Consider the following 23,404-nt stretch of genomic DNA (forward strand, 5'->3'; position numbering starts at 1 on the left):
TAGCAGGGAGTGTGGGGGCTGCTGCCTGCCAGAGGGAGGAAGGTGGGTTGCTGTCGGTGGCATTGACCTCCAGAGGGGAAGGGGAGACTTCGCTGCCTGTTTGAGGCCTGTACCAGTCCTCTGCCTTGTCCTCAGCACTGCTGTACTCTTTCAAGTATCTTCTTCATCCATCCTGTAGGTGGGCGGTGTCTACTCGTACGATTGCAGCTTTGGCCACGTTCCCAATGTGGAACTGATGAAATTCATTGCCATGGCCACTTTTGGTGCTTACCTCTCCACGTGCCCTGAGCTGGATCCCCTGAGCCTGGATCTGAATGTGTATCACAAGGCATTTCTGCTATACTCCTTTCTGCGTACTGGGGAGTCCCTGAATCCAGAATACTACTGCGGTGAGGAACCTGCATGTCTTCCTTCCAGCAGATGGATGTCTTACAGCACCTGTCTTTGGGGTGACTCCCCCAGGCTTTATTATGCTGATGCTCTCCCTTGTCCCCTCTGGGCCATGCTTCTTGTAGGCTCTGGGCACTATTGGGCCATGCAGCCTCATCTGTGACTCCCCTCCTGGTTCCAGGAATTGGGTGGATCAGGAAAAACTAATGTCCCGTTTTGCAGCGTTCCCCTTTTTGTGGACTTCACTCAGCAAACTGCAGTTAGGCCCGCTGTGTTGGAACTTGGAGGGGGTGAGAAGCTCTCGTCCGACCTTTCTGCACACTGGCTAGCTTGCAGATGGGGACGTTCTGGAGAGCTTGTCCTAATCGGGCTTGCAGATGGCAGTTTGGATCGAAAAACTAGACCCCTGACAACCGTCTCAAATGTCTCTCTTGGTTGTTCTTATTTTGTGAATGTTAGTGACTGAGAGTATGCCAGGAGAGATTAGTTACCAGTAAAACATGGCAACACCCTTTCATGCCCTGGCGATAAACTGGTACCATCTGCGCTTTCTGTAACTTGGCAGCAGAAGCCATATACAGTGACAAGTTTGAAGAGAGCTGGCCTGGGACTTGGAAATGTTGAATCTTAAAAAGATCAGGTGTTAGTGGTTTAAACTCAAGGCTTCCACATCCTGATACCTTTTAGAAAGCACGTGGGAATTCAACGTTTTCCAGGGAAAGGGGTAAAGCCCAAAAGCTTGCTGTGCGACTGTTGCAACAGCTGTGCAGTTTCTGCCTGTCTAGGCTAAATGTGTAACTCCAGTGCGTGCCTTGTGACAAAGGCTGTCCCAGAGGAAGCAAGGCTTGGCACCCCACCCTGCCCCTCTCCCAGGCCTCTTGACGCTAGTGAACCTGTTTGCTGCGTTGCAGAATCAGGAGTGGGTGTAAGTGGTGCTTGAAGGATGTACTGTTCTTCAGGCCAGCGAGTGTTCCTGGCAGCTTTTGTAAAGCACTTTGGGAGGGCTGTTGCTGTAGGATGAGCAGCAGGGGAGTTGATCCCTTACAAACCCCATCTCTGCCATTTGCAGTGTCCCAGCACAGACTGTTCAATGAGCATCTGGTGTCTGCAAGCAGCAATCCTGCTCTGGCGATGAGGAGGAAGAAGCACACAGAGAAGGAGGTGCATGCTGACCTCGTGAGCATTGTCTCAGTCCGGCTGCGCGAGGGCTACAGCATCCGTGAGGTCAACATCACAAAAGGTGACTGTGCTGCGTTGGGGGCTGGAGGCTCAGATAGGACTCTGTTCTCAACTGTTTAGAGGAAAGTGCAGGGTCTGCCATCTCAGTAGAGTGGCTGGTATTGTGGAGGAAGGAGCCATTTTCTCCAAATAAGTTTGTTTTCATGAATAATTTCCTGATGCAGGACTGTCCAATATTGTTGTGCAGTAGTGCACTTGCCAGGCTCATCCTCTGTGTCTATAAGTGCCTGGGAAGGGACAGACAGACTGTGACCCTCTGTATCTTGGAAATGAGTTCCCACAATTGCAGGCAACCTGGTGACAGAACTTGGGGTTTTTTACTTTTCTGAGATTTCCTCTATATTTCTCCGTTTTTCATCCCTTTCTAGTCCTTTGTCAGATGCACTCCAAAATACTAACACAAAGTCGAGCCCTTTGGTACAACAGATTTAATGCCTCCAAACTGCAGTCTTCCAAAGGAAGAAATTGGGGGAAATGAGGATATTGGTAGGTGAAAATACCAGATCAGTCAGGACCATGACCAATACTACAAGAACATAAAACCATCCAGTGGTCCTGTTCTCTCATCTGACTTGCTAGAGATCATGGCACCTGGAGTGTGGGAACTAGCTGCTGACTAGGGACCTTGAGGGGTTTGAGTATCCCAAGAAGTGCCAGTAAACCCTGCCTAACTTTCCATCTCCAGCTGTGACTAGTGGTAGTGCTTTAACTGAAGGGGAGGTTAAAAAAATCCAAATGCAAGTTATGAATTGCAAGCAAGAGAAGAATTTATTCTTGACCGTCACAATGATCGGCAGAAAGCCTGGAGGATGGGATTCTTAAAACACAGCATAAACATGTACAACACATGGTGATCCAGTGTCTTCACTATTCTTTTGGGGATATTAGCACACAGAATATGTTTTATATCAGAAAATCAAAGTCTGTGATATAACTCCAAAATTGTTCCAAACTTGCCATATGATGTCTTCTATGAATTTACTGTGGTCTGCCTTAAAAGCATTTAAGTATCTTATGCCACTACTCTGCTTGGAAGATTGTCCCAGAGCTTCATTGCTCTTTCTCTAGCTTCCTTTCTAAACTCACTCAGATCAAATTAGACCTGTGTGACTTTATTATCGTTAATTAAGTTTATCCTGCTTCTCTGGCATTGCACAAATGTATTTAAGAACAATGCCTTTCTCCCCGTAACCTCCCTTTTGGCAGGTTAAGCAAGCCAATGTTTCAGCCTCTTTTTGTAAGGGCAGGCTTTCTCTTCTGTTTATTCTTCTTAATGGCACTTTTTTTTTTTCCCCTCGACTGTTTGATTTTCACAGTTTGGTCTCATATTTCTTGAAACAGTTGATAAGTGTTGCAAATGTGGTTTTATCAGTGCCTGGTTCAGTAATGCTAATACTTCCCTGCTTCTGAAGTAAAATACCATATCTGATAGACCAGGAATCACATGAGCTTTCTCCATGCTTGCATTGCATTGTTAGTCCAGAAATCCCTGCATCTTTCACACACCTTTGCTTCCAACTGATGAGTCCTTAGGGGTGTTTTATTGGTTTTTGTTTATTTGTTTAGTAGTCTCTAAATGTGCTATTCTTCACATAATGGTACTCTTAAGTTCATCTCAGTCTAGCCCGCTATTCCTGTGTGATGACTGGGAATTGCAGTTCTTTTGGCTTGATGCTTCTTACAAACTGAATGGATCTAAACCAGCTTTTTTGGGAAGGTTGCTAACGATCATATTAGATAGGATAATTTCTAAAGTTGGTCTTCCAGGAATATCCCTAATTTCTTGTTTCAGGAGTTTCCTATTAAAAGTAAGAATCTGCTAAGGTTCCCATTGAGACAGCTCTTCTAGTAATGTCTGCAGGTTGCTTTCCCTAATCTCCTGTAGGTGTGGCATGAGATACTTCCCTTATATCCAGGCAGATTAGGTCTATTGCACTCTCCTTGTCTAGGAATGTCTATGAAACAGTCTGACAAGTCAGTTCCTGTCCAAGCTGGGCTCAGTATTGTCTTTTATCCTTCTGTGCACCAGTTCATTTACAGCTTGGACAGTGCTGGAGAAAGAGCCTTTCTTTAATCTGGCAGCAATGGTGAAATGCTCTTGGTGACTCTGAAGCCCTATATAGAGATGCTGGAAGAGGTAGCGGGTGTGAATCATTCAAAAAGCAATCAGACAAGTTCATGTTGTACCTTTTTGCACAAAAGTGTAGCTACAACCTCTGGCTCAGGATATCATAAAGCAGCAAATTCCTGGACTCTTGAGGAGTGTATCAGAAATATCACCACAAGTTCACCATGCCCTCTAGGTATCTTCCTGCTGCCTTTTAGCCCTTGGAATGCTAAATGGATTGGTCTTCCATTTTTACGAGAGCAGAAGAGCAGCTGCACTGGATCAGAATTACCTTCTGTGGTGAGAAGCTATAGGCAGGTGCACAGGGAGGAGCAAGAATAGGGTAAATATACACAATACCTCATTTCTCCTTTCCTTTTTTTTTCCCTTTGAGCTTTCTCTAGCTCTTTGCAGCTCAGGGGCTCCCTGAGCCAGAAATGCTTTCTGTGTATTTTGATGGAGTTTTTTTAGAAGGAATTTAAAAATTAAATGTCTGAGCTGTCAAAAATACAGTGTGTATTTTCTATGCCAGCCTTTGGAATAGTAGCAGATAATGGTAGTTATGCTTTGGAAAGGCTAAATGCTCTGGGGAGTTGCTGGCTGTGATCAGAAAAATGGTTGAACTAACATCTTAAAGTAGAATTTACAAAAGATCAAGACATTTAGACATTCAGCACTGCCTCTGCTAAGGAAAAGCATGTTTGGCTAATCAGGGCTCTCTGGGTCATTCTGTAGAGAAGTTTATAACAAAGAACAGTTAATTAACCTGGATTGCCAAAAGCTTTTGCCAAAACTTGCAGACTAAAGCTGCCGAGGAGCCAGCTGGCTGTGAAGCAAGAGGAAAGAGTGCAGTTGTGGACTTTGACACTGTCGCTTTTCTGCTTCACTTTGCCAAAGGCAAAATAGAGTAAATAGCTAGCTTTGTGCTTAGAGTTGCCTGGAGAGGTTGTTTGTGATATTTATAAGTGCCCTGGTTACCCTCACTATTTGATTTTAGATATTTAGGCATTTAGAAGGCTACTATGGTTACTTAGGAATGCAGAAGTGCTTGCAAAAGGGGGAGGATTAGAAGGTATGGAAGGGAGAGAAGCTGTGTCTGAGCAGCTGTAGGGCCATGGTGTGTAATGGAGCTCAGCTCCTCTCCTGTTTCTTTCTGGGATGATGTCAGAAGATTGCCCTTTGTAACAAAAAAAAAAAATTCTCACTGACCATTTTGTGTTGCTGTGTGTTGAGGAGAGCCTGAAGGACATTTTTCAAAACCTCATCTTCCCCTGTGAATCAATACAGCACCAAAAATAGCTGGGCACGAGCTGGCTAGTGAGAATGGCTGTTCTCAGTGTCAGAAACTGGGAAGATGAAGTGAGTTTTCTAAAAACCAGAGCTGGACTGTATGAAAGAAATCAAAGCAGCAAAAACTTTTGTTAGCTGTAAAGTCAAGAACCAGAAATAGATTGCTTTGCAGTAAGAACAAGCTAAAGATTCATCTAGGTATGACTTCAAACTAAGCAAATATTTTGCCTGGTTTTAGTTTTGCTTGTGTTGGATCGTAGGAGTGAAGCCAGGATGACTAATGGAAACACAGGTGGAAGTAGGAAATATTTTCATTCATGATCTAGGCAAAAAATGTAGGAATTTACTGATGTTTGCTGTTGAAGAAGTAGAAATGCTTTGTTATGAGAACCAAAATATTGTGCAGGAAGCAGTGGACGAGCACTAAAGCAATAAGAGTGACATGACAGTATGAAATGGAAAGAGACAAATTTATAATTTCTTGCTCTCTGATAAACTAGACAATCTTCATATGGAAACTACAGATGGTACAACCCTGGCAAATGTATTTATAGTAATGCAAAGCACCCATTGTGGAAAATATTAGTGACCTTAAGTAAAATCCTGGTAATCCTTCAGATCAAATACAGGTGAAATATTGTATACACCTTTGATTATCTTTGTTCAGGAAAGATGAATTCTTGAGGTGCAGGAAGGTCTGGGACTGTTAAGGGGAATGGATATTCTGTCGTAGGCTGATGACCATGGCCTGGTTTAACCTGCACAATAACAGCTGAAACTAGGAAAGGATTTCTTTCCCTACTGCATACTCCTTGTCAATGTTATGGAAATGAAGCTTCTCAGAAGAAAAATAATTTAATCAAAAGAACAACCAAGCAAGAATTTGGCACGTACTCTGGAAGGTTTCTTCCAAAGGTTGACAGGGGAAGAGTACTCTGAGGGAGCCTCCCAGCAGGGACCATGGGAGCAAAAAGCAAGATGGCTTTAAAATGGAGTGTAATCAGCCTGTGAAGGGGATGGCACGATGTGCCTATGACAGCAGCAAATGCAACTCTGCAGGAAACATAGGATCCAGGCTGATGACCTGTTCGGATGGTTTCCAGCACATCCAATCACTTATCTCACAAATGCTGCAAGTCCGGTGAACTATAGAGCAGGCTGGACATCAGAATAGATGATTGAGCAGTTGAAACAGCAGCATGGCACTGTTATAGAAAGTCACGTGTTTCTCTGGGTTGTTTCGGTACAAATACACATGCACAGTCAGCAGGAGTGTGACGGTTTTCTGCTCTTCCGGCTCAGTGAGGCTTGCTGTCAGGTGTTTGTGTTAATCTTGCTAGAGATGCAATGGCTCACTTAAAGAAAAAGGTAAAAAAGTACAGTTTGAAGAATGGGTGAATATTCATTCTTAACTTTGGGAAGAGAAGAGAGTAAGCATGGTGAGAAGCTTTTGATGCTTGAAGTTCTAGATTGCATGAAATACTGTCTGTGCAGGAAGAACATGAAGTTTAATTCAAGAATTGGGCCTCACCTTCCAGTTTGTTTATGATCTGGGCCCATCATGTCCAAATGTCCATGTTTCTGCAATGGGATAGATTAACTCTGCAGAGTGCAGATGAGAAAACTTTATGGCTTAAAGGCCCTGCTCATCTGTGCAAAGCAACAGTTTTCTTGGAAACAAAGGTGAGGCTTGTGAAGAAGAGAGCCCATTGCAAATGTCAGCACCTCCTCCAAGTTCAGTTGCCTTCTCTAGTGTAGATACTACATACACATTTAAAGAACTGTTCACCAAATACTACTGTGTAAGCAAAGCCTCCCTCTGTTGGGGAGGAGAGACAATGGCTTCAGCTAGAGCAAACAGTTGTTGGATTACTTCGTCCTCCTCATAGCGATCAAACAATCTCACAGTACCCAGGAGTCCCTGGTGAGAGAGAAAGCTCAGATGTGTATCAAACAAGCACTTGAACTTATTCCTCTGCTCTCATGCAGGTGGGTCTCAGCTGGAGGTGAAACTAGTGCTGCTTTGGAAGCATAACATGAGGATAGAGTACTTAGCTGTGACACCCTGGCCCCTGGACCCATCAAAGCGCAGCACATGGGTGGAGGTGACGATGGAGGGAAGCTATGACATCTTGCATGACATCAGTTGCACCATGAGGAAGCCTATCACCAGTCTGTACCGCACTACAGTCATCCGGCGCTTCTGGAACACCTTGCAGAGGTGAGCCAGGCTACCCCCAGCAGTTTCCAGTGTCCGATGTAACCAAGAAATTCCTTCCTTGGCATGCTGAGGCATGGGTTATGCAGGTGGCCATCCCAACCCAGGGTCCCAAAGGAATGTGCTCGGAGGAAGAGGCATGACTGGCAACAAGCTTGCTGTCTAGCCAAGAAGAAGACTCAAACTGGCCTATGACCTAGTCTGTAAGATTGCTTCACGGTGAAGGCATTGCTGCCCCTCAGTCCTGATCCTGTGATGCATATCTTAACTCTGACTGCCATCCCATGGAGGTGGTGTGTTCTTACAGCACAGCCTTGCAGCTGTGCTGCATGATCACACTGGGAGCAACACCTCATGTCTCTAGGCCTGAAGGGCTGGCCTGTGGGTTATAACCATTTCCTGTACAGGGTAACTGTTACTCCCTGCTATTCGGCAGATTCCTTTTCTAGCACTTCATTCCCAACTCTGATCATCCTCCTTATATATTAGGCTGTTAAACTAGAATTCTCTTAACATGCTATCTGCAATCAGGCATTGAATCCCAGCATTGCCCTAGAAAGGTATGTTGGTGTAGATGGGCTCCCAGTACATCAGGAGTGCTGTGTGTGCAGGCACTGGGCTGACTGGGGCAGCAAAGGGGAGAGTGTGGGCTTTTGTGGCTAACTGCCTCTTCTCTTTCAGCATCAACCAGACAGATCAGATGTTGGTTCATCTGCAGTCTTTTGACACAGTCCCAGAACACTTCACCATTCCTGAGAGCACCAAGAATGGGGTGCCCCTCTTCTACATCCCCCCAGGCTCCACCACTCCGGTATGTTCCCTCTCCTATTTAATGTGGGGATAGGATGTCCCTCCTGCCTATTCTGTCTTGTACCAGGGGATGCTGAATACCAACAGGCAACCAAGATCTTCTGTAACTCTCAGGCTTCATCTCTTGCTCTTTGTCCTGCTCAGTAACAGAGTTCAGGTCCAATGCAGTGCCTGCGAACATCCCGTCCCATACTTTTTCCCCTCTGAGACATCACCCTATGTCTTTATTGCTGCAGCTACACCTCTAAGCCCCACGCCAAATCTCCTAAGTGTGCTGTGAAGCCTTGTCCTGTAGTGATGTGATGCGTGAGACTGATGGGGAGGCTGACACACTTATTTTTGCCGTGCTTGTTCAGTGAATACCTCATATGGGTGGAGTTGCTGCTGGCAGTCTTGTGTCCTGGTGATGTAGCTCAGCGCTGCCAGGTGAAGATATAGGATGTGCTGAATAGTTGTTGTTTAATAGGCTCATTGCTCTGAGCACTCATGTGGAAGGTGCAAGAGAGTTACTTGTCATCTGCACAGCACAAACTAAACAAAATATGAGCTAATAGTTTCCACTGCAAAATTCAAACTCATTGAAGCTCACTGAGCAGAAGTGCTAGCATATTATCTGTTCCCTGCTAGCAGTGTCCTTGTCATTGGTAGAAGATGACTAGCAGATATCAAAGCTAGGGGAGCTTTAGGAGAACTATCCCTTTAATTTTATTGCTTAAGCCCTTCACTTCTTTAGGTTTGCCTAGTAAATTTTCACTGTGTAGGGTTGTGTATCCCACAGTATATCTGGAGCTTCCCATCTTATGGCTAACCACCACTTTACTTCTGTGGCAGCAGAGTTGCTATAGTTGGCGGAATCACAGTGTTACCATACAAACATGTTAGAGTTGCCCAATGCCACCCATTGCTGGTACCCTACTTGCATGAGCACTCTCAGACAAGTTATCTCAATGTTTAATTGCTCTGCTGATACAAGCCATATATCCCCCTCTCAATCAGAATGCACACCATTACATATGCCATCTTTTCTGTGGTTGATTTACTTGATGCTAAGTAGTTAAATTCCTAATTAACTTGACATTTCAGGAACCTAATTTATTTTTGCTTACGTTGTACTGCCTGTTTCAATGTGAACGCACTTAGTTATATTGCTTAGAGGCCGTTACTGAAAGCCAGGGATGTGGCTAGCCGCCTAGGCCTATGCAGCTCAGCCGCTAGAGAAATTCCTGCTCTTTCTGGGTGGAACCAGACAGTTTCTTGCTGAATATTGCCCTGTCATTTTCTCAGGTGCTGTCCCTGCAGCACAGTGGGTCTGACTCGAGCCATTCCCAGTTTGCCTCCTACTGGAAGCCTATCCTTTCCATGGATGCCAACTTCTGGCAGAGGTGGCTGCACATGCATCGTATAGTCCTCCTTCTGGAGCATGACACGTATGTAACTGGCAGGGCTGAGCTCACGTGCGCAGTGTGGGCCAGCCTGGGAAAGCAGGGCATCCAGTTCAGTCCAGTTGCAGAGCTGCAGCTGTCTTGGAGGTGCTTATGGCCAAGGGAAGGGCCTCACTATTGGGACCTCGTGGATGGTGAAGGCTCATTTATCTGAGAGGGACTGTGGGTTGGGAAGCCATCTTTGTCTAGAGGGGGACTGTTCTCAGCAGCATAAGTTGTTTCTCAAGTCCCTCTTGGGTTTAGATTTCCTGATTGCAGGGGGTGTGGACCATCCAGTTGGAGCTATCCTACGTGTTTTTGTTTGCTGCTGGAAAACATCTTCCCCAAAAACATTGCTTTCCTGAGGCTGATCCTAGTTGCAGACTTCTGTGAATAATAGCCACATATTGCATGGAGGGAGATAGAAACAATGCAAGGTTGAGAGCAGGATCCCTGTGCGCTCAGGGAGTGTGGCTCTTGCTGACGGGCACAGGCAGGCGAGGTGCTTGAATATTGGCTGCTGTGGAGGACGAAGGCTGATGTACCAGTCAGAGAAGGAGTTGGAATGGATGTAGCAAAGTCTGGAAAGAAGAGAAACTGGTTTTTAAATTACTTTCTGCCACACTCTGCAGGCCTGTGCCCAAGCACCTGCACACGCCAGGCAACAATGGCCGCTACAGCACCATCCAGTGCCGCATCTCTCACTCGGCGCTCACCTCCTTGCTGCGGGACTGGAGCAGCTTTGTGCTGGTGGAGGGCTACTCCTACGTCAAACTGATACACAGGTGAGTGGCTCTGAAGCAGTCCTGTGTGGGGAATTGGTCATACAGCCAGACCAAAGACCCAGTTAGACCCATAGACAGTGATGGGCCAGAAGCAGATGTCTAGAGGAGAGGATAAGAGCAAGACAAGCAGGTATGAAACCCTGCGTATTCTGAACTGTTGCCACTGCAGCCTAGAGGAGAGGGAAGCCAGCTGGGGGGGTTCTGCATGCTAGAACTGACATGTGTTGCTGCCAAGTTGTGTGGGCTCTTGAGCTTGGTGGAGCAGGCCTCCACTTGGTCTGACATGACAGAGCAGCAAGATCCGTGCTATTTCAGCCCTGTCTTAATCCCTTCTCCCTAGCTCTGAAGATCCCACACCTTCCTCGTTTTATGTGGTGCGGATCATCTCCAAAGCTCCCTGCATGGTTCTCCGGTTGGGGTTCCCCATTGGCACACCTGCACAGGCCAGGAACAAGGTGAGAGCTGGCTGGCTGCTTCCTGGGGTAGGAGCAGAGCCAAGGAGTTCTGGATGTGGAAGCGGTGGGTAGATCACAGGCAACACTGTGGGCAGGTATCCTCTAATGACTAACTACTACGTTAAGGCTTAGATGGGTGTGAATTTACTGTAACAGAAAGGGACATTTTGGACAAAGCTTTCTGTGTTAAGTCTGTGAAAGAATTAAACCCAAAGACTCGAAGATCAATAGAATAGCTGGTCACATGAATGTTTTCCCACTGCTTAATTCAACTGTGGGGCTTGAAATGACTCAAAGGTTATCTAGTCTATCCTTTTGACCAAAGCACAATCAATACTGTCTGTCAGGAACAGCAGATACTTGTTTGACTCATCTGTAAAGACCTCTGTGATTGATGTACTACATGTTCTCTAGGCTATCTGCTTCAGTAGGTGGTGAATTACATATGTATATTGTATCATTTGGGCAAGGAGGAGTTAGTTAAAGTGCAAACAGTGCCCTGCATGAGCAGTACAGGGAGAGAAAAAAATGTAATACCTAGAAAATGTTTTAAAGAGATGCAAGTCTGCTAGATAGACTTTTAATAACCTCTTTGTACCAAAAGAAATGGGCTGCCCTAGTCAGATGCAGAAGGTGGGGTTACTGTTTGAACTGTTTCTCCAGCTAAAATGGCTGAGACAAGTGTAAGTGTTCCTAGGTAAAACAGTAAGTATGGGAAAGACGTCCTGCTATTAAGCTGTGTGAACCTTTTGTTATAAACAAGGTTTATCATTAAACCTTGATCTTTTGTCTTCATGAAAGAAATCTTTGGTTTGTCTCACTTAGCTTTAGTGTTAGATGAGTCTGAGGAGAAGCTGACAAATACGGGAAGGACCATCTCTTTCTGAGATAATGAACACACATAACACTAGGTGCTCTGGCACTCTGGAGGATCTGCTCTTTCGTGTCTTCAGGGGATTCAGGCTTTGGGTACTGGTTGCTGGGCCAACATGTGGGCTGGTAATGCCAAGTGACAGGTTTTATGAAGGAGTTCCCTCTGGCAGGTGTAAATTAATACCTGTCTCATGAAGAAGGTGTGAGACAGGCACCATACCCTGCAGCTCTGGGCAAGCTCCAGATCATTGCAGCAGGAGCTGTATGTAGATCATAAATTGTATCATGCACAATTATTTTTTTTTTAAATTTTTTTTTTTTGCCTGCCATAGGGCTGTTTAGTTACCCAGTGTGGAAGATGGCAGTAGAACTTAGCCTGCCTTGTTTAAGGGGAAGGGTTTTTTGTGTTGAGCTATTCAAATTTCCAGTGTTTAAGGGAAGGAAAGCACCTGATACAGTCTGACTTTCAGAAGGCTTTTGGTGAGACTCCATATAAGGCACAACTGTAAAACTTGAGTAGGATTGGAGCGTCATAAAACAGAAACTGTCTTAGGGAACAAGACAAGGAAATGGAAAAAGTACTCTGTTCTCATCAAAGCAGAAGCTGTTTGTGGTTTTCTACATCTTTTTACTAGTCAAAGGGTAGGGAACTCATCTGCAGATAGGTAGCAGGTAGTGAGCTGGGAAAATCTGCAGGTGGCACAGAGCTATTTGGTTTTCTCTGCCCTTTCAACCTATGTGCTTTGTGGACACTTAAGCAGCACGATGGTGGCTGGAAGACAGTATTGATAACTGCAAAATAGTGCACCTTGGATTTGGGAGCTTGAACACCATCAGTGATTCTGTGTTGTCAGTATGAAACCATGAAGTGGACCCAAGTGGCATCATAGTGCAGAAAAGAGCTCTGCTTAATGTTTGGGTTTGGGGACAGTCCTTTCCTTGAAAAAGACATAATAATGATGGGGAAAATTGCTGAAATAATTAGTGTTGAGGAGCAATGGAGAGCTGCTGTTCTCCTGTTTGCCTACAATGGTAATGGAAATTAAAACGAGTTGAACAAAGATCATGAAAAGAAACCCAACCATGGAAATTTCAAAGAAAACACTGGGGCATTGTGGGGATCAGACGCTGCTGTGGGTAGAACCATATTCAGAGCTGCTAAAAACTAAAAGCAGTAATCAGGAAGTCGTTTTGAAAGTATCTTGGAAAAAATTAGCCTAAAAAATAACCTAAGCTCTTGAAACCTTTTACCATAAAGGTTTGAGACATGAACGTGATAGTAGGGGAACACATCAGCTGTGGGAACAGTCTGGCTCTGTCTTATGTGTACTAGTTTACATTTACTGTAGGCTGTTAAGGAGAGGAGGAGGGGAGGAATGACAGTCGGTACTCAGACTGCTTCTGTGGAGGAGCTGGCATGCAATTAATTTGTTTTTCATTAAAGTTATGGAAAGTGATTTCTTCAGTCTTGAAACCGTCTTTGGGGTTTTTTGGACCTTTCTTTTGCTTTTAAAGGTATTTGTAGTTGTTAAAATGTGGACCTAAGAGACATCTTATCTTGGTCTTGCTAGTGCCTCAGAGGTAAAATGACCTATAACTCCTGCTCCTCTGTATATTCAAGGAGCGTTCTATTCCTTTTAGTCAGGCTCTTGTTCTGGAAACTTACTTTGAATAGCTTGTGTCTCCAGACAAAGGTGGTCACGTTTACCTTTTGCTTTTGCCATGACAGATAGTGGAGGAGTTACGGGACCGAATCTTGCAGCTGCGCTTTCCCCACAGGGTCCAGAGCAAGGAGGCAACTCCAAAAGCAAAGAGGAAAATGTTTGGCAGTAGTTCTCCCTCCAAGTCTCCACCTGTGGCTGGGGCCCAGTCAGCCCTCTCAGACAGACCCTGCCTCGTTGTGCTGCACAAACCGTTGGAGAAGCTACTCATCAGGTAGTGATGGAGATCCAGGCCATCAGCACAGCCTCCCTGCCCTGGGAAGTGGGAGAGAGGAGGGTCTGTGGATGGTGCTGCCAGTTGCAGGATGCCAGTGCTGTGAAGCTGGTGCTTGTTGGGCTGGGTTTGGGTTGTGTGGCTGGGAATGGCAGCTGTAGTCTGGGAGGGCTGTGACTTGCAGTAGGGGGTCTTGCTGGACAGGCAGATTTCATCATAGAATCATAGAATGGTTTGGGTTGGAAGGGACCTTAAAGATCATCTAGTTCCAACCGCCCTGCCATGGGCAGGGACACCTTCCACTAGACCAGGTTGCTCAAAGCCCCATCCAACCTGGCCTTGAACACTTCCAGGGATGGGCCATCCACAACCTCTCTGGGCAGCCTGTTCCAGTGCCTCACCACCCTCCCAGTGAAGAACTTCTTTTTTATGTCTAAATCTACCCTCTTCCAGTTTAAAGCCATTACACCTTGTCCTATCACTACACACCCTTGTAAAAAGTCCCTCTGTAGCTTTCTTGTGGGCCCCCTTTAGGTATTGGAAGGCTGCTCTAAGGTCTCCCCGGAGCCGCCTTTTCTGCAGGCTGAACAACCCCAACTCTCTCAGCCTGCCTTCACAGGAGAGGCGCTCCAGCCCTCCAGATTTGTTACTCCTAACTAATACGATGCAGAAGTAAATTTAGTTACTGCTCTCTGAGCAGGATCCTATGCTGGACTAGCCATGTTCTGCTGCTGGAGGGCTCTGTCCTGGGTCCAGCAAGCAGGCTGTGAATCCAGACAGCTCTGGTCTTGAGCAGAGCATTCTTTCCACCTCGGCGAGCCACACCTCTGCCCTCTCCTAGGTATGAGAAGCTGCCTTCTGACTATCGAGCCCCCTTCATTCTCAACCTGGAGCATCCCCCAGTGTCTGGCCCGCTCACTATGGTGGCCAATCGCACTGCCTCTTCCACCCTGGCCTCGCTGTCCCGCTACTTCTATCACCAGCGTTGGATCTGGAGTGTCCAGTCGGGGCTGGCACCGGCTGTGCCCATCACCGCTGTAGCCCAGCTCCTTTCCACGCTCACAGAGTAAGTTGCACACCTGAAGGGGGGGCTTTCTGCAGCTAGTCCTGGGGATGCAGAGAAAGCAGGGTGGATCTGAGGCCTTATTATAGGCAACGGTTGAAGCTGCTGGGCAGAGGGTTTTGGTCTTGTGCACAGCTTCTAGAGCTACTTGGGCCAGTGCTTTACCCAGTTCTGCAGCTGCAGTTGAGGAAAAGGAGAGTCCTGGAAAACATACAAAAGGGCAAGAGGTGTTACTGTGCCCAGAGTAGGCTGATCTTCACACAGACTGTCCTGTGCAAAGTGTCACATCTCCCCATTCTCTGTGTGTAGCTCCCTGTCTTGGGAAGGAAGGTGTTTTGGGGTGAAGGGTACAGTCATTCTTGTGTTTAAGGCTCGTAGTATGGGTAGAGAAGGCTTCCATGTCTGACTGCCTCTCTGTTGCCAGGGTTCGTCTGTCAGAGGGTTTCCACTTTGCATCCAGTGGGGATGGAATTATCAACATGGTGCTGGAGCTGCCTATACAGGTGAGCCTGAGTGCTGCAGCGTGGACACAATCCGTCTTTGCTTCTTCTGAGGTGGATTCACCTTCCTGTGATGGGATTTCCCATCCACTTCTAGCACATACATATTGACATATACAGGGAGACCTGCCTCCTCCCCTGAAGTAAAGCAGCGTGTGGGTTTGGCATTTTCCTGTCATTATCTGCAGTTAGAGAGCTGCTTTGCTGGTAGGGACATGCTGTGCTGGAGGAGTTCTTGGGGCTGGGACAGGCTCCCTCTCTCCACTGCTGCTAGTGGTGCTGGGTGCTGGGGCTGTGTTGTGTAGGGGGGCACTGGGTAGGCATGGGCTGTTGCTGCTGGTCAGGCTCATGCAGTGTCTCCCCTCCAGATTGATGGCTCCAGCGAGAGCAGCAGTGGCAGGGAGAAGCACACCTGTGTCGTCCAATACATCCTCTTCCCACCCCACTCCACCTCCACCAAGGACAGGTGAGGCTGTTGCCCTGCTCCCGGGGAGGGCTAGCAGCAGAGTCACAGCTCCAGACTTGCCCTTTGTGGGCAGTGTGGGAAGGAGGGAGTCCTCCATCATCTAGTACAGACAACTAGCTGTCGTGGATTGATCACGAGTTAGCTGGGGCTTTGCCTGCAAACCTAGGGTTTGTGTGACTGCTCTCACAGCTCTGAGAGGCTCTGTGCCATCTCACAGGACTTGCTTTATGTCTTTCCTCCAGCTTTTCCACAGATGATGACAATGATACGGAGGTAGAGGCCATTGAGGTGGACACAGAACTGAACCTGGTCACTGAGTGCTGGGTAGAGCCACAGAGCGGCCATGTCCACAGTACTGCTGAGAATTGGAAGCACCTCCATGGCTTGCCTTACCAGAAAATACCTAAAGCGGTGAGTCCCTGAAGGTGTAGGGGCAGGGGCTCCTTTGCGGAGGGAGAAGGGTTTATTGCAAGCGCACTGCAACACTGCAGGTGGATTACTGAGGGCCAGAAGAGATGGGAATGCTGTTAAAAGAGCGTAAGATTTCTAAAAGAGGAACTGGGCTACTGGACAGGAAAGGTTTCTGGATTGCAAGGCAGTGGATGCAATACTGCTCTGGGATAGGTGGGAAAATACAAATTACTTTAAGAGCCATTCTGTTGGAGGGGAGCAAGCTGGACCTGAGGTGGGATTGCAGGCAGTACTACCAATGTATCTTCTGAACAAGGCAAAAAGAGGCTAAAGGGCTGGTGGAGAAGGAGGGAGCAATGAGGGCAGGTCAACTGATGGGGTTATGGGTGTTTCCTCCTCTTGCTTTTAGACTCTTTTCTACTGCATTTGGGGTAATAATTGTGCTGCATACAGTTGAGCCTTGACTGCTTATTGCAGCTCTATCCCCGGGACCTTGCATGCATTGCCACCATGCTGACCTTTGAGTACATCAGCCAGTTGTGCCAGAACAAGGAGTGGGTCTGCCCTCCTTCAGACACCAAAGCTACTGAAGGTGAGTCCAGAATGTATGTCCTAGCAAGCTTGATGGAGCAAGAGGCAGCTAGGCCCTGAATGTCTCAGGGCCCGTTAGAGGTTTCTGGAAGGTGGAACAGGTGTTTTGACAATGACTTTATAGATTTTGATGGCTGTGGGTCACTTTGTGGCACTTGCGCTAAGCTGCCAGAGAAACGGCTTCATCCTGGGAAGGCCAAAAAAGCATTGAGGCTTTCTGCCCAGACTGAAGAGGTGACTGGGTGACCCTGCTTGAGCAGGGGGGTTGCAGAGGTCCTTTCCAACCTCAACCATTCTGTAATTCTGTGAGGGGCTGACTTCTGGAGCAGAAGGAAGATGAGCTCACCTATACAGTGATGGGCAGGGTATGCCTGGGCAGATGGTTGTACAGAAGTTGTAAATGATGTGAAGGAAGAGCTCCTCTGTTCTCATTTACAAGACACGGTTTCCAGAGCAGTTTGTGGGACACTTGCTTTCTGGTGGACCTGTTCATCTCTGGACCCTCTGTGAATGCTCCATTAGCCCACTGTCATGGTTTAACCCCAGCCAGCAACTCAGCACCACGCAGCTGCTCACTCACTTCCCCCCTGCTTCCAGTGGGATGGGGGAGACAATTGGAAAAAAAGTAAAACTTATGGGTTGAGATAAGAACAGTTTAATAGAACAGAAAGGAAGAAACTAATAATGATAATGATAACACTAATAAAATGACAACAGTAATAATAAAAGGAGTGGTGCACAATGCAATTGCTCACCACCCGTCAACTGATGCCCAGTTAGTCCCTGAGCGGTGGTCCCCCCGCCCACACTCCCCCCAGTTTATATACTAGACATGACATCACATGGTATGGAATACCCTGTTGGCCACTTTGGGTCAGCTGTCCTGGCTGTGTTCCCTCCCAAACTTCTTGTGTCCCTCCAGCCTTCTTGCTGGCTGGGCATGAGAAGCTGAAAAATCCTTGACTTTCGACTGGATGTTACTTAGCAACAACTGAAAACATCAGTGTTACCAACATTCTTCTCATACCAAACTCAAAACATAGCACTATACCAGCTACTAGGAAGACAATTAACTCTATCCCAGCTGAAACCAGGACACCCACAAAGATAGGGAAGGGGACCTTAGGAGGTCTGATCTGTCCTCTTCCTTAAGGATAGGATTGTGAATCTAGTCTGACATGATTACCATAGTTCATTGAGAACTCCAGGAGTATGTGGGGGGTTTACCCTCGCCAGGCAATCTGTTCCAGAACCTCACAATTTTTGCTTTCTTGTCACTAGTTCACCCCATCCTAGATCTTTTATTTACTTGCCGTGCAGGGAATAACACAGCAGATATTGGGTGGGTTTGAGGGAGCTGGGATCATCCCAAAGGCTGAGCGCAGGACCTGAGGGAACCCTACTGAATCATGTCAGTGGCCCTATGGGAGGGGAAGAGGGCCAGGAAAGCTCAGGGCCTGAACGGCAGAGACTCCTTCCTGAGGAGGAGGGCAGGAGATACCTGCAGGGATGTGCAGAGCCTGCCCAATGGGACATCTCTTCCAAGAGCAGGGGAGTCCTTGTCCCTGACTACGCTAGTAATTCAGGCTGCCTCTGGCTCCCAGTGTGGTCATTGCTCTTCAGCAGTGTTACCTGCAACACTGATGTTCAGTTTTTGTCCCCTGACACCTCTGGGCCTGAGCTGTGTAAGGCCTTGTGGTGGCTCCCTGACTCCCCTTGTATGAACGTGGCAATAAGCCCAGGGGACTCTTACAGCAAGGTACCTCTCTCTCTGTAGGTAGCTCACAACCTGCTGCAGCCTCCAGCAGGCTTTGCCCTTTCCACACATTCATTCCTTGTATCCCTCTGCTCTTCTAAGCAGAGGGAGTTGGAGCAGTGTTGCTGTGTAGCTTTACTTGTGCTACCTGCACTTCATTTGGTACTGGCACCATGTGTGCAGAGGTGGTCTGGGAGGCAGGGCTGTGTGTTGCCCACAGGGATGTTACATTCCCAGTTCTTGTTGCAGATCCAGACATGGGGGCTGGTTTTCGAGTGCATGAGATCCCATTCCAGTTCAACCTCATGAAGCTGTTGCCCAGGTGCCAGCAGGTTGAAATGTTCTTCCTAATGCTGACAAAAGGTAGGTGCCTCTTCACCACCTGCCTCCTCTTGTCCATGGCTACAGGCACCCTGCTCTGTGTGTGTCTCCCTGGCCAGCAGGCATGTGAGAGCTGCCATGCCTCTTTCAGTAGCTCAGTGCTGTTCTTCCCATCTCTGCAGCCCCAGGGCTGTCCAGGTATATTGCTGTCTTTCTTCGGATGATAATTTTAGAAGAGTTGCTTTTGAAAACATTAAACTTGGACTGTTGCTCTGTGGTGTTGGTTTCTTGTCTGTAGCCCCAAACATTTCCAGAACAGTTACAGTAGCAGGGTGAGTCAGTGCAGGGTAGCTAATGATGCTGGAACTCCAGGGCTTCCTCCACACCCTCCAAGGCAGAGGTGCTGGGGGAAACTCCTGGCTGTGTGGAAGTGTCACTTTGCAAAAGGCTGTCTCCTGGGGGCCTGGGCAGGTGGTGGCTGTGGAGATGCTGTCTCTGAAGCTGCCGTGGTTCTGTTTTGGAGCAGAGAATGAGGAGGTGACCAAGGACTCTTCGTTTGTGCCCAATGAAATGCTACTAAACCTCTTCCATGGCTGCCTGCAGCATGACCTCAGTGACCGGGAGATCCCCATGGCTGATGCTGATCATGTGGCTTTCATGGAGCAGGTTCTGCAACGGGATCGTGATGGCCATCAACCCCCCTTCACACTCCCTGTGATCAGAGGTAAGGGCCAGGAGCATGGCAGCAGTGACACTGGGAGCTGGGGTGTTTCAGGAACCTTGCCTTCAAGTCTCTTCCTCAGCTAGTCTTTCTCAGGTTGGTTTCTCTGTGCTCCGTTTCAGAAGAAATGCTGAAAGCCTCTGGGACCCTGGAGCAGCAGGATGCTTCTGCATCCTATCATCTTGTTGGCAGCAATGGCACCAGGGATATGACTGGCTCCACAAGTACTCTGCAGGTACTGGTATGCTGCTGTCTTTCTCCTAAGCCCCCTCTGAAGGCAAGGCAGCAGCTGTTGAAGAGCAGGAGAATTAATAGAAGGGTTGAGAAGAGATTGAAAGGCTGGTGTTTTCACCATGCTTGGCAGCAGTTTAAGCTGTAGCCTGTGGCTGAAGTCAAACAGGAATCTGGTAGGTGTGTGGATAGTTGCACTCACCATGGGCCCAGCCTGTTAGAGCAGCACTGATGCTGTGCTGCAGATTGCTCAGAAACCATGGGCAATCACTGCCTGGAGGTCAGAACTGGCCCCAGCAAACCCGGCTAAGTGTTTCCTGGAGCCAGGCTGCTCTCAGAATGGTGCAGGGGGTGGCCAGAGTGATTTCAGCACTGTGCCAACCAGCAGTTATAGAGGAACTTGCTCTGTGTGGTTGCTACCTTCCTCGAGGTAGGCCTGTGCCATGTGCTATGAGCTTATCCAGCTTCTGCTCTTTCATCAGAGCCTTGGCAACACAGAGCTGCCTGAGGATGACGTGACCCTGAGTGACACAACGGGGCCCTTTCCCCCACAATGGCGATGTTATGCCAAGCTGGTCAACCCGCAGCATGTGTTCCTGACCTTTCTGCCAGCCACCTTCTCAGGTGAGGCCACCTGTTGTGGGGAGCGAGAGGGGGTAGCAGTCCCAAGCACCTTCTCAGGAAAACAACAAAAGCAGAATCAGCTCTGGTAGGATGGAGAGAAAATTGAACAGCAGAGTCTAGACCCAGTCTTTTTGCACCTTATGGCCAGGAATAGAGTAGTGCAAAGTGCTGAATGTCTTGCTCTTCTCTCCTTGGGCATGGTGCTGCCTGCGTAGCGTTTTCAGGCAGGGGATGTGGCTTTGAGTGGTTTGCTGGTTGCAACCACTGGACGGTTTTCCCAGTAGGGTTGTTAATGAATGGAGTAAGGATACTGCTAATGGGATGGTCTGGGAGAGTCCCCACTTCTGAGCATTGGCATTGGTCTGGCTTCCACTGAGCTGCTGGTGAAGGCTGCTAGGCTCAGCTAGAAGTACTCTGTGGAACTGTTCCCACACACAAACAGGTAGCAGGGACTCTTGGGAATGTAGATGGAGGGGTTAAACTGTTCTCACTGAACAGAGGGTGATATTATTTTGTTTTCTTCCAGATGTACAGAAGCTGATGGCCTGCGGGTTGGACAAACCTTCAAAAGATGAGAGTCGATCTGGAGAGGATACCCTGGGACCTGTCTGTGCAGAGCGAGTCAGGGCTGAGGCTGAAGAACGGGATGCTGCAGTGCCATTACCTACCCTCAGCATAACACCAGCCCACGGTACCACCCTCAGGACAGCACCTTGCTGAAGTATTAGTATTAGTATCCCTGCTATTCCTGAGCACACTGTTGGGCCGAGTGAGGTAGGAAGAATAACAGGCTGCTACAGCCTGTCAGCTCCTGCCTGGCAGTCAGCAGAGTCAGGGTCAGGACAAGGAGCACAGTGAAGCCTCAGCCAGCTTTCATGATGTTCATGGAGCGGTAAGGGAGTGTAATGTGAGCTGCGTGTCTGTGGCCCAAGGCTGGCTCCCTGTGGGCAAGAAGGTTGCAGGTAGATAGAAGATCCTAGGAATGTCAGTACTGGGCTGCACTGGAGAGTCAGTGACTCTTGTGTCGTGATCCAGACTGGCACTACCAGCAGCACATTGTCTTAGGGAGAAGGGTGCAGGTCTTGAGGTATATAGGATTTGATTGCATAGCCCCTGATGCAGCCAGCCAGGCCTGCAATGAGGACGGAGGGTTGTGCTGCTGCAGAAGGTGGTAGTGGTGAACAGTTATGGCTGCCCAAGAAGGGGATCAGTGTGGCCAAAGCACTGGGCTGAGTGGTTGGGTGCTGGGTGAAGAGAATGGCCCCTGAGGTTTGAGGGATGTGAAGCTTGTAAAACCAATACCTACCTGTGGGTGCTGCTGTGACCTCCCAGACCAGGGAGGAGGAGCCCATCGAAGGCTTTTATCTCAGGATTGTTTCTTTTGCAGAAGTGAGCCATGACCCTGGAGAACAGGGTGGCCCCTCACGGAGAGATGTACACATCTCCTTCTGTCGCCAGAACTCGCAATCTGAGCTAGGCGAGTGCCGCCGATTTCGCTGCCCCATTTACATCTACAGCTGCTCTTTGGAGCTGTTACGAGAGCAGCTTGTCAGCCCACGGGTACACCGTCCTCCCCGGGACATCTTTTTCAGGTAATGCCAACCATACTTGAGTCCTAGACAGGAAACAGAGGAGCTTCCTTGACAAGACGCTGGCTGTAGCCCTGCCGTATTCTCTTGGCTTGGCCTCTCTGCCTTATAGCAGCCACTGCCTGTGCATGCCCTACGGCCCTGCTTTACTGGTGCCAGAGCCGTTTATAGTCTAAAATGTGCTTCATTGGTGCTGAAGGCTGTGGCTCCTCTTTTCCAGGTCCCAGTCTCTGGAACGTCCTCCTACTGCTGCTTGGTTAGACCACAAGCATAAGGAGTTGGTGAGTTACTGCACACTGCTTCAGGAGCACTCCCACCAGTGCTATGTGAAAGGTGAGGAGCAGCTCGATGGGAGCTGAGGTAGGGTGAGGGTTGGGACTGGACCCTGGATCTTCTTTTAAGAGAGCGAGCAATGTCTCATTTTTCTTGTGATCTTACACTGAGCAAGGGGAGGAGCTGTGGGACTGATCTGCAACCAGGAGGGATTTAAAGATGCTTTTGCGCATTCCCTATGTGCCTTGCACAGGCTGTTCCTGGACCTGTGGAGGGGGTCCCTTCTTTGATTTTTCCTCTCACCTTCAGGGTGGCAGATCCCTAGGGCGCTCTGGTGTGACACAAGCCCAGGCTAACATGTAGCATTAGGCATCCTAGCTAAGTCTTGTCTCCCAGCACCTGTGCTGACTGCACCTCTGTGTTGGGACTTGGTGAAAATCTTTATGTGGCTCCTGCCTGACTCCCATGGCCTTGCATCCTTGCGGTGGGGTGCTCAAGCACTGTGTTTGATCTGTAGGGCTGTTCAAGAGCCTTCAGCAGTCACACAGCATCAGCTCCCAGGACCTACTTACAGCCATGGACTACTGTGAGGAGCTGCTCCAAGAGATTGACATCACCAACTTCTTGCTGACGGTGTGCAGCCATGTCCGCTCATTTAGAGAGAGCCACCAACATTTCCGTACGCACTCCAAGACAGCCAGCTTCCAAGTGGGCAGCATAGAGCAAGAAGAGGAGCAGAGCTCTAGGGAACGGGGTGTCTTGGTCTCTGAATCAAGGTAGGGGCCCACCTCGGTCTTGCTTCTGTTCTTAGCATTGGGCCAGGACAGATCTTTCTTCAAGCATCTTCTACTGCCTGCTAGAAGGAATGTTGTATGGCAGGGTCTAACAGAGCCACATGTAAGAACAGGTATTTCCAGTGGGATACCCACCCGGTATGGTGTCCACCAGGACCTTCTCTTTTTTTATCATCTCTGGTGACATCCATCCTTTTGCTTTCTCTTGTAGTCTTAGCTCATTACTGTCCCATCTGGCCTGAGCTGGAGGGCAGTTTGTCTGCAAGTAACTCTCAGACCTGTTGTTTCTGGAAAAATTATGCATCTCCTGCTGCTTGACTTATTTGAGTTTGCTGTTGACTCTGGTGAAAATTACAGGTTTGTTATCTTTGCCTAATGAATAAAGTATTATTATTTTTAATTAAAACTGGAAAAAAATTCACAAGACAAATATCAAGGCAGAATTAGAATATGCTTGATGCTAAACTTCTGTCCTTCTATTCTTTAGGGTATTTATGAGGTTTCTGTTGCCTCTGGAAACTTGAGGGGGAAAAGTACTTTA

The 23,404-nt window shown here is 48.0% G+C and overlaps 1 protein-coding gene across 21 annotated transcripts in view; it reads left to right on the forward strand.

The window, feature by feature from the left end:
• The window catches only part of SZT2 (SZT2 subunit of KICSTOR complex), a 60,786-nt gene that overhangs the window by 6,106 nt on the left and 31,276 nt on the right, over positions 1 to 23,404 (forward strand). For 13 of the 21 annotated variants that reach the window (XR_005933635.1, XR_005933636.1, XM_041127566.1 and 10 more), the window contains exons 8-28: positions 179 to 449; positions 1,460 to 1,630; positions 7,016 to 7,247; positions 7,926 to 8,055; positions 9,339 to 9,481; positions 10,108 to 10,260; positions 10,601 to 10,715; positions 13,318 to 13,523; positions 14,365 to 14,589; positions 15,011 to 15,089; positions 15,455 to 15,552; positions 15,795 to 15,963; positions 16,441 to 16,555; positions 18,560 to 18,673; positions 19,158 to 19,355; positions 19,475 to 19,587; positions 20,066 to 20,207; positions 20,734 to 20,898; positions 21,595 to 21,799; positions 22,017 to 22,129; positions 22,587 to 22,845. Coding sequence is in view for 19 of the 21 variants with exons in the window: in XM_041127566.1 (XP_040983500.1) it covers positions 179 to 449; positions 1,460 to 1,630; positions 7,016 to 7,247; positions 7,926 to 8,055; positions 9,339 to 9,481; positions 10,108 to 10,260; positions 10,601 to 10,715; positions 13,318 to 13,523; positions 14,365 to 14,589; positions 15,011 to 15,089; positions 15,455 to 15,552; positions 15,795 to 15,963; positions 16,441 to 16,555; positions 18,560 to 18,673; positions 19,158 to 19,355; positions 19,475 to 19,587; positions 20,066 to 20,207; positions 20,734 to 20,898; positions 21,595 to 21,799; positions 22,017 to 22,129; positions 22,587 to 22,845 (3,416 nt within the window). In the remaining 2 variants the exon portion in view is untranslated. Of the gene's footprint in view, positions 1 to 178; positions 450 to 1,291; positions 1,316 to 1,459; positions 1,631 to 7,015; positions 7,248 to 7,410; positions 7,470 to 7,925; positions 8,056 to 9,338; positions 9,482 to 10,107; positions 10,261 to 10,600; positions 10,716 to 13,317; positions 13,524 to 14,364; positions 14,590 to 15,010; positions 15,090 to 15,454; positions 15,553 to 15,794; positions 15,964 to 16,440; positions 16,556 to 18,559; positions 18,674 to 19,157; positions 19,356 to 19,474; positions 19,588 to 20,065; positions 20,208 to 20,733; positions 20,899 to 21,594; positions 21,800 to 22,016; positions 22,130 to 22,586; positions 22,846 to 23,404 lie in introns of those variants that run through there. The other 8 variants (XM_041127570.1, XM_030031941.2, XM_041127576.1 and 5 more) reach the window with 4 other exon arrangements.

This window comes from Aquila chrysaetos, chromosome 12, assembly GCF_900496995.4.
Source record: "Aquila chrysaetos chrysaetos chromosome 12, bAquChr1.4, whole genome shotgun sequence".
Taxonomy (NCBI): Eukaryota; Metazoa; Chordata; class Aves; order Accipitriformes; family Accipitridae; genus Aquila; species Aquila chrysaetos.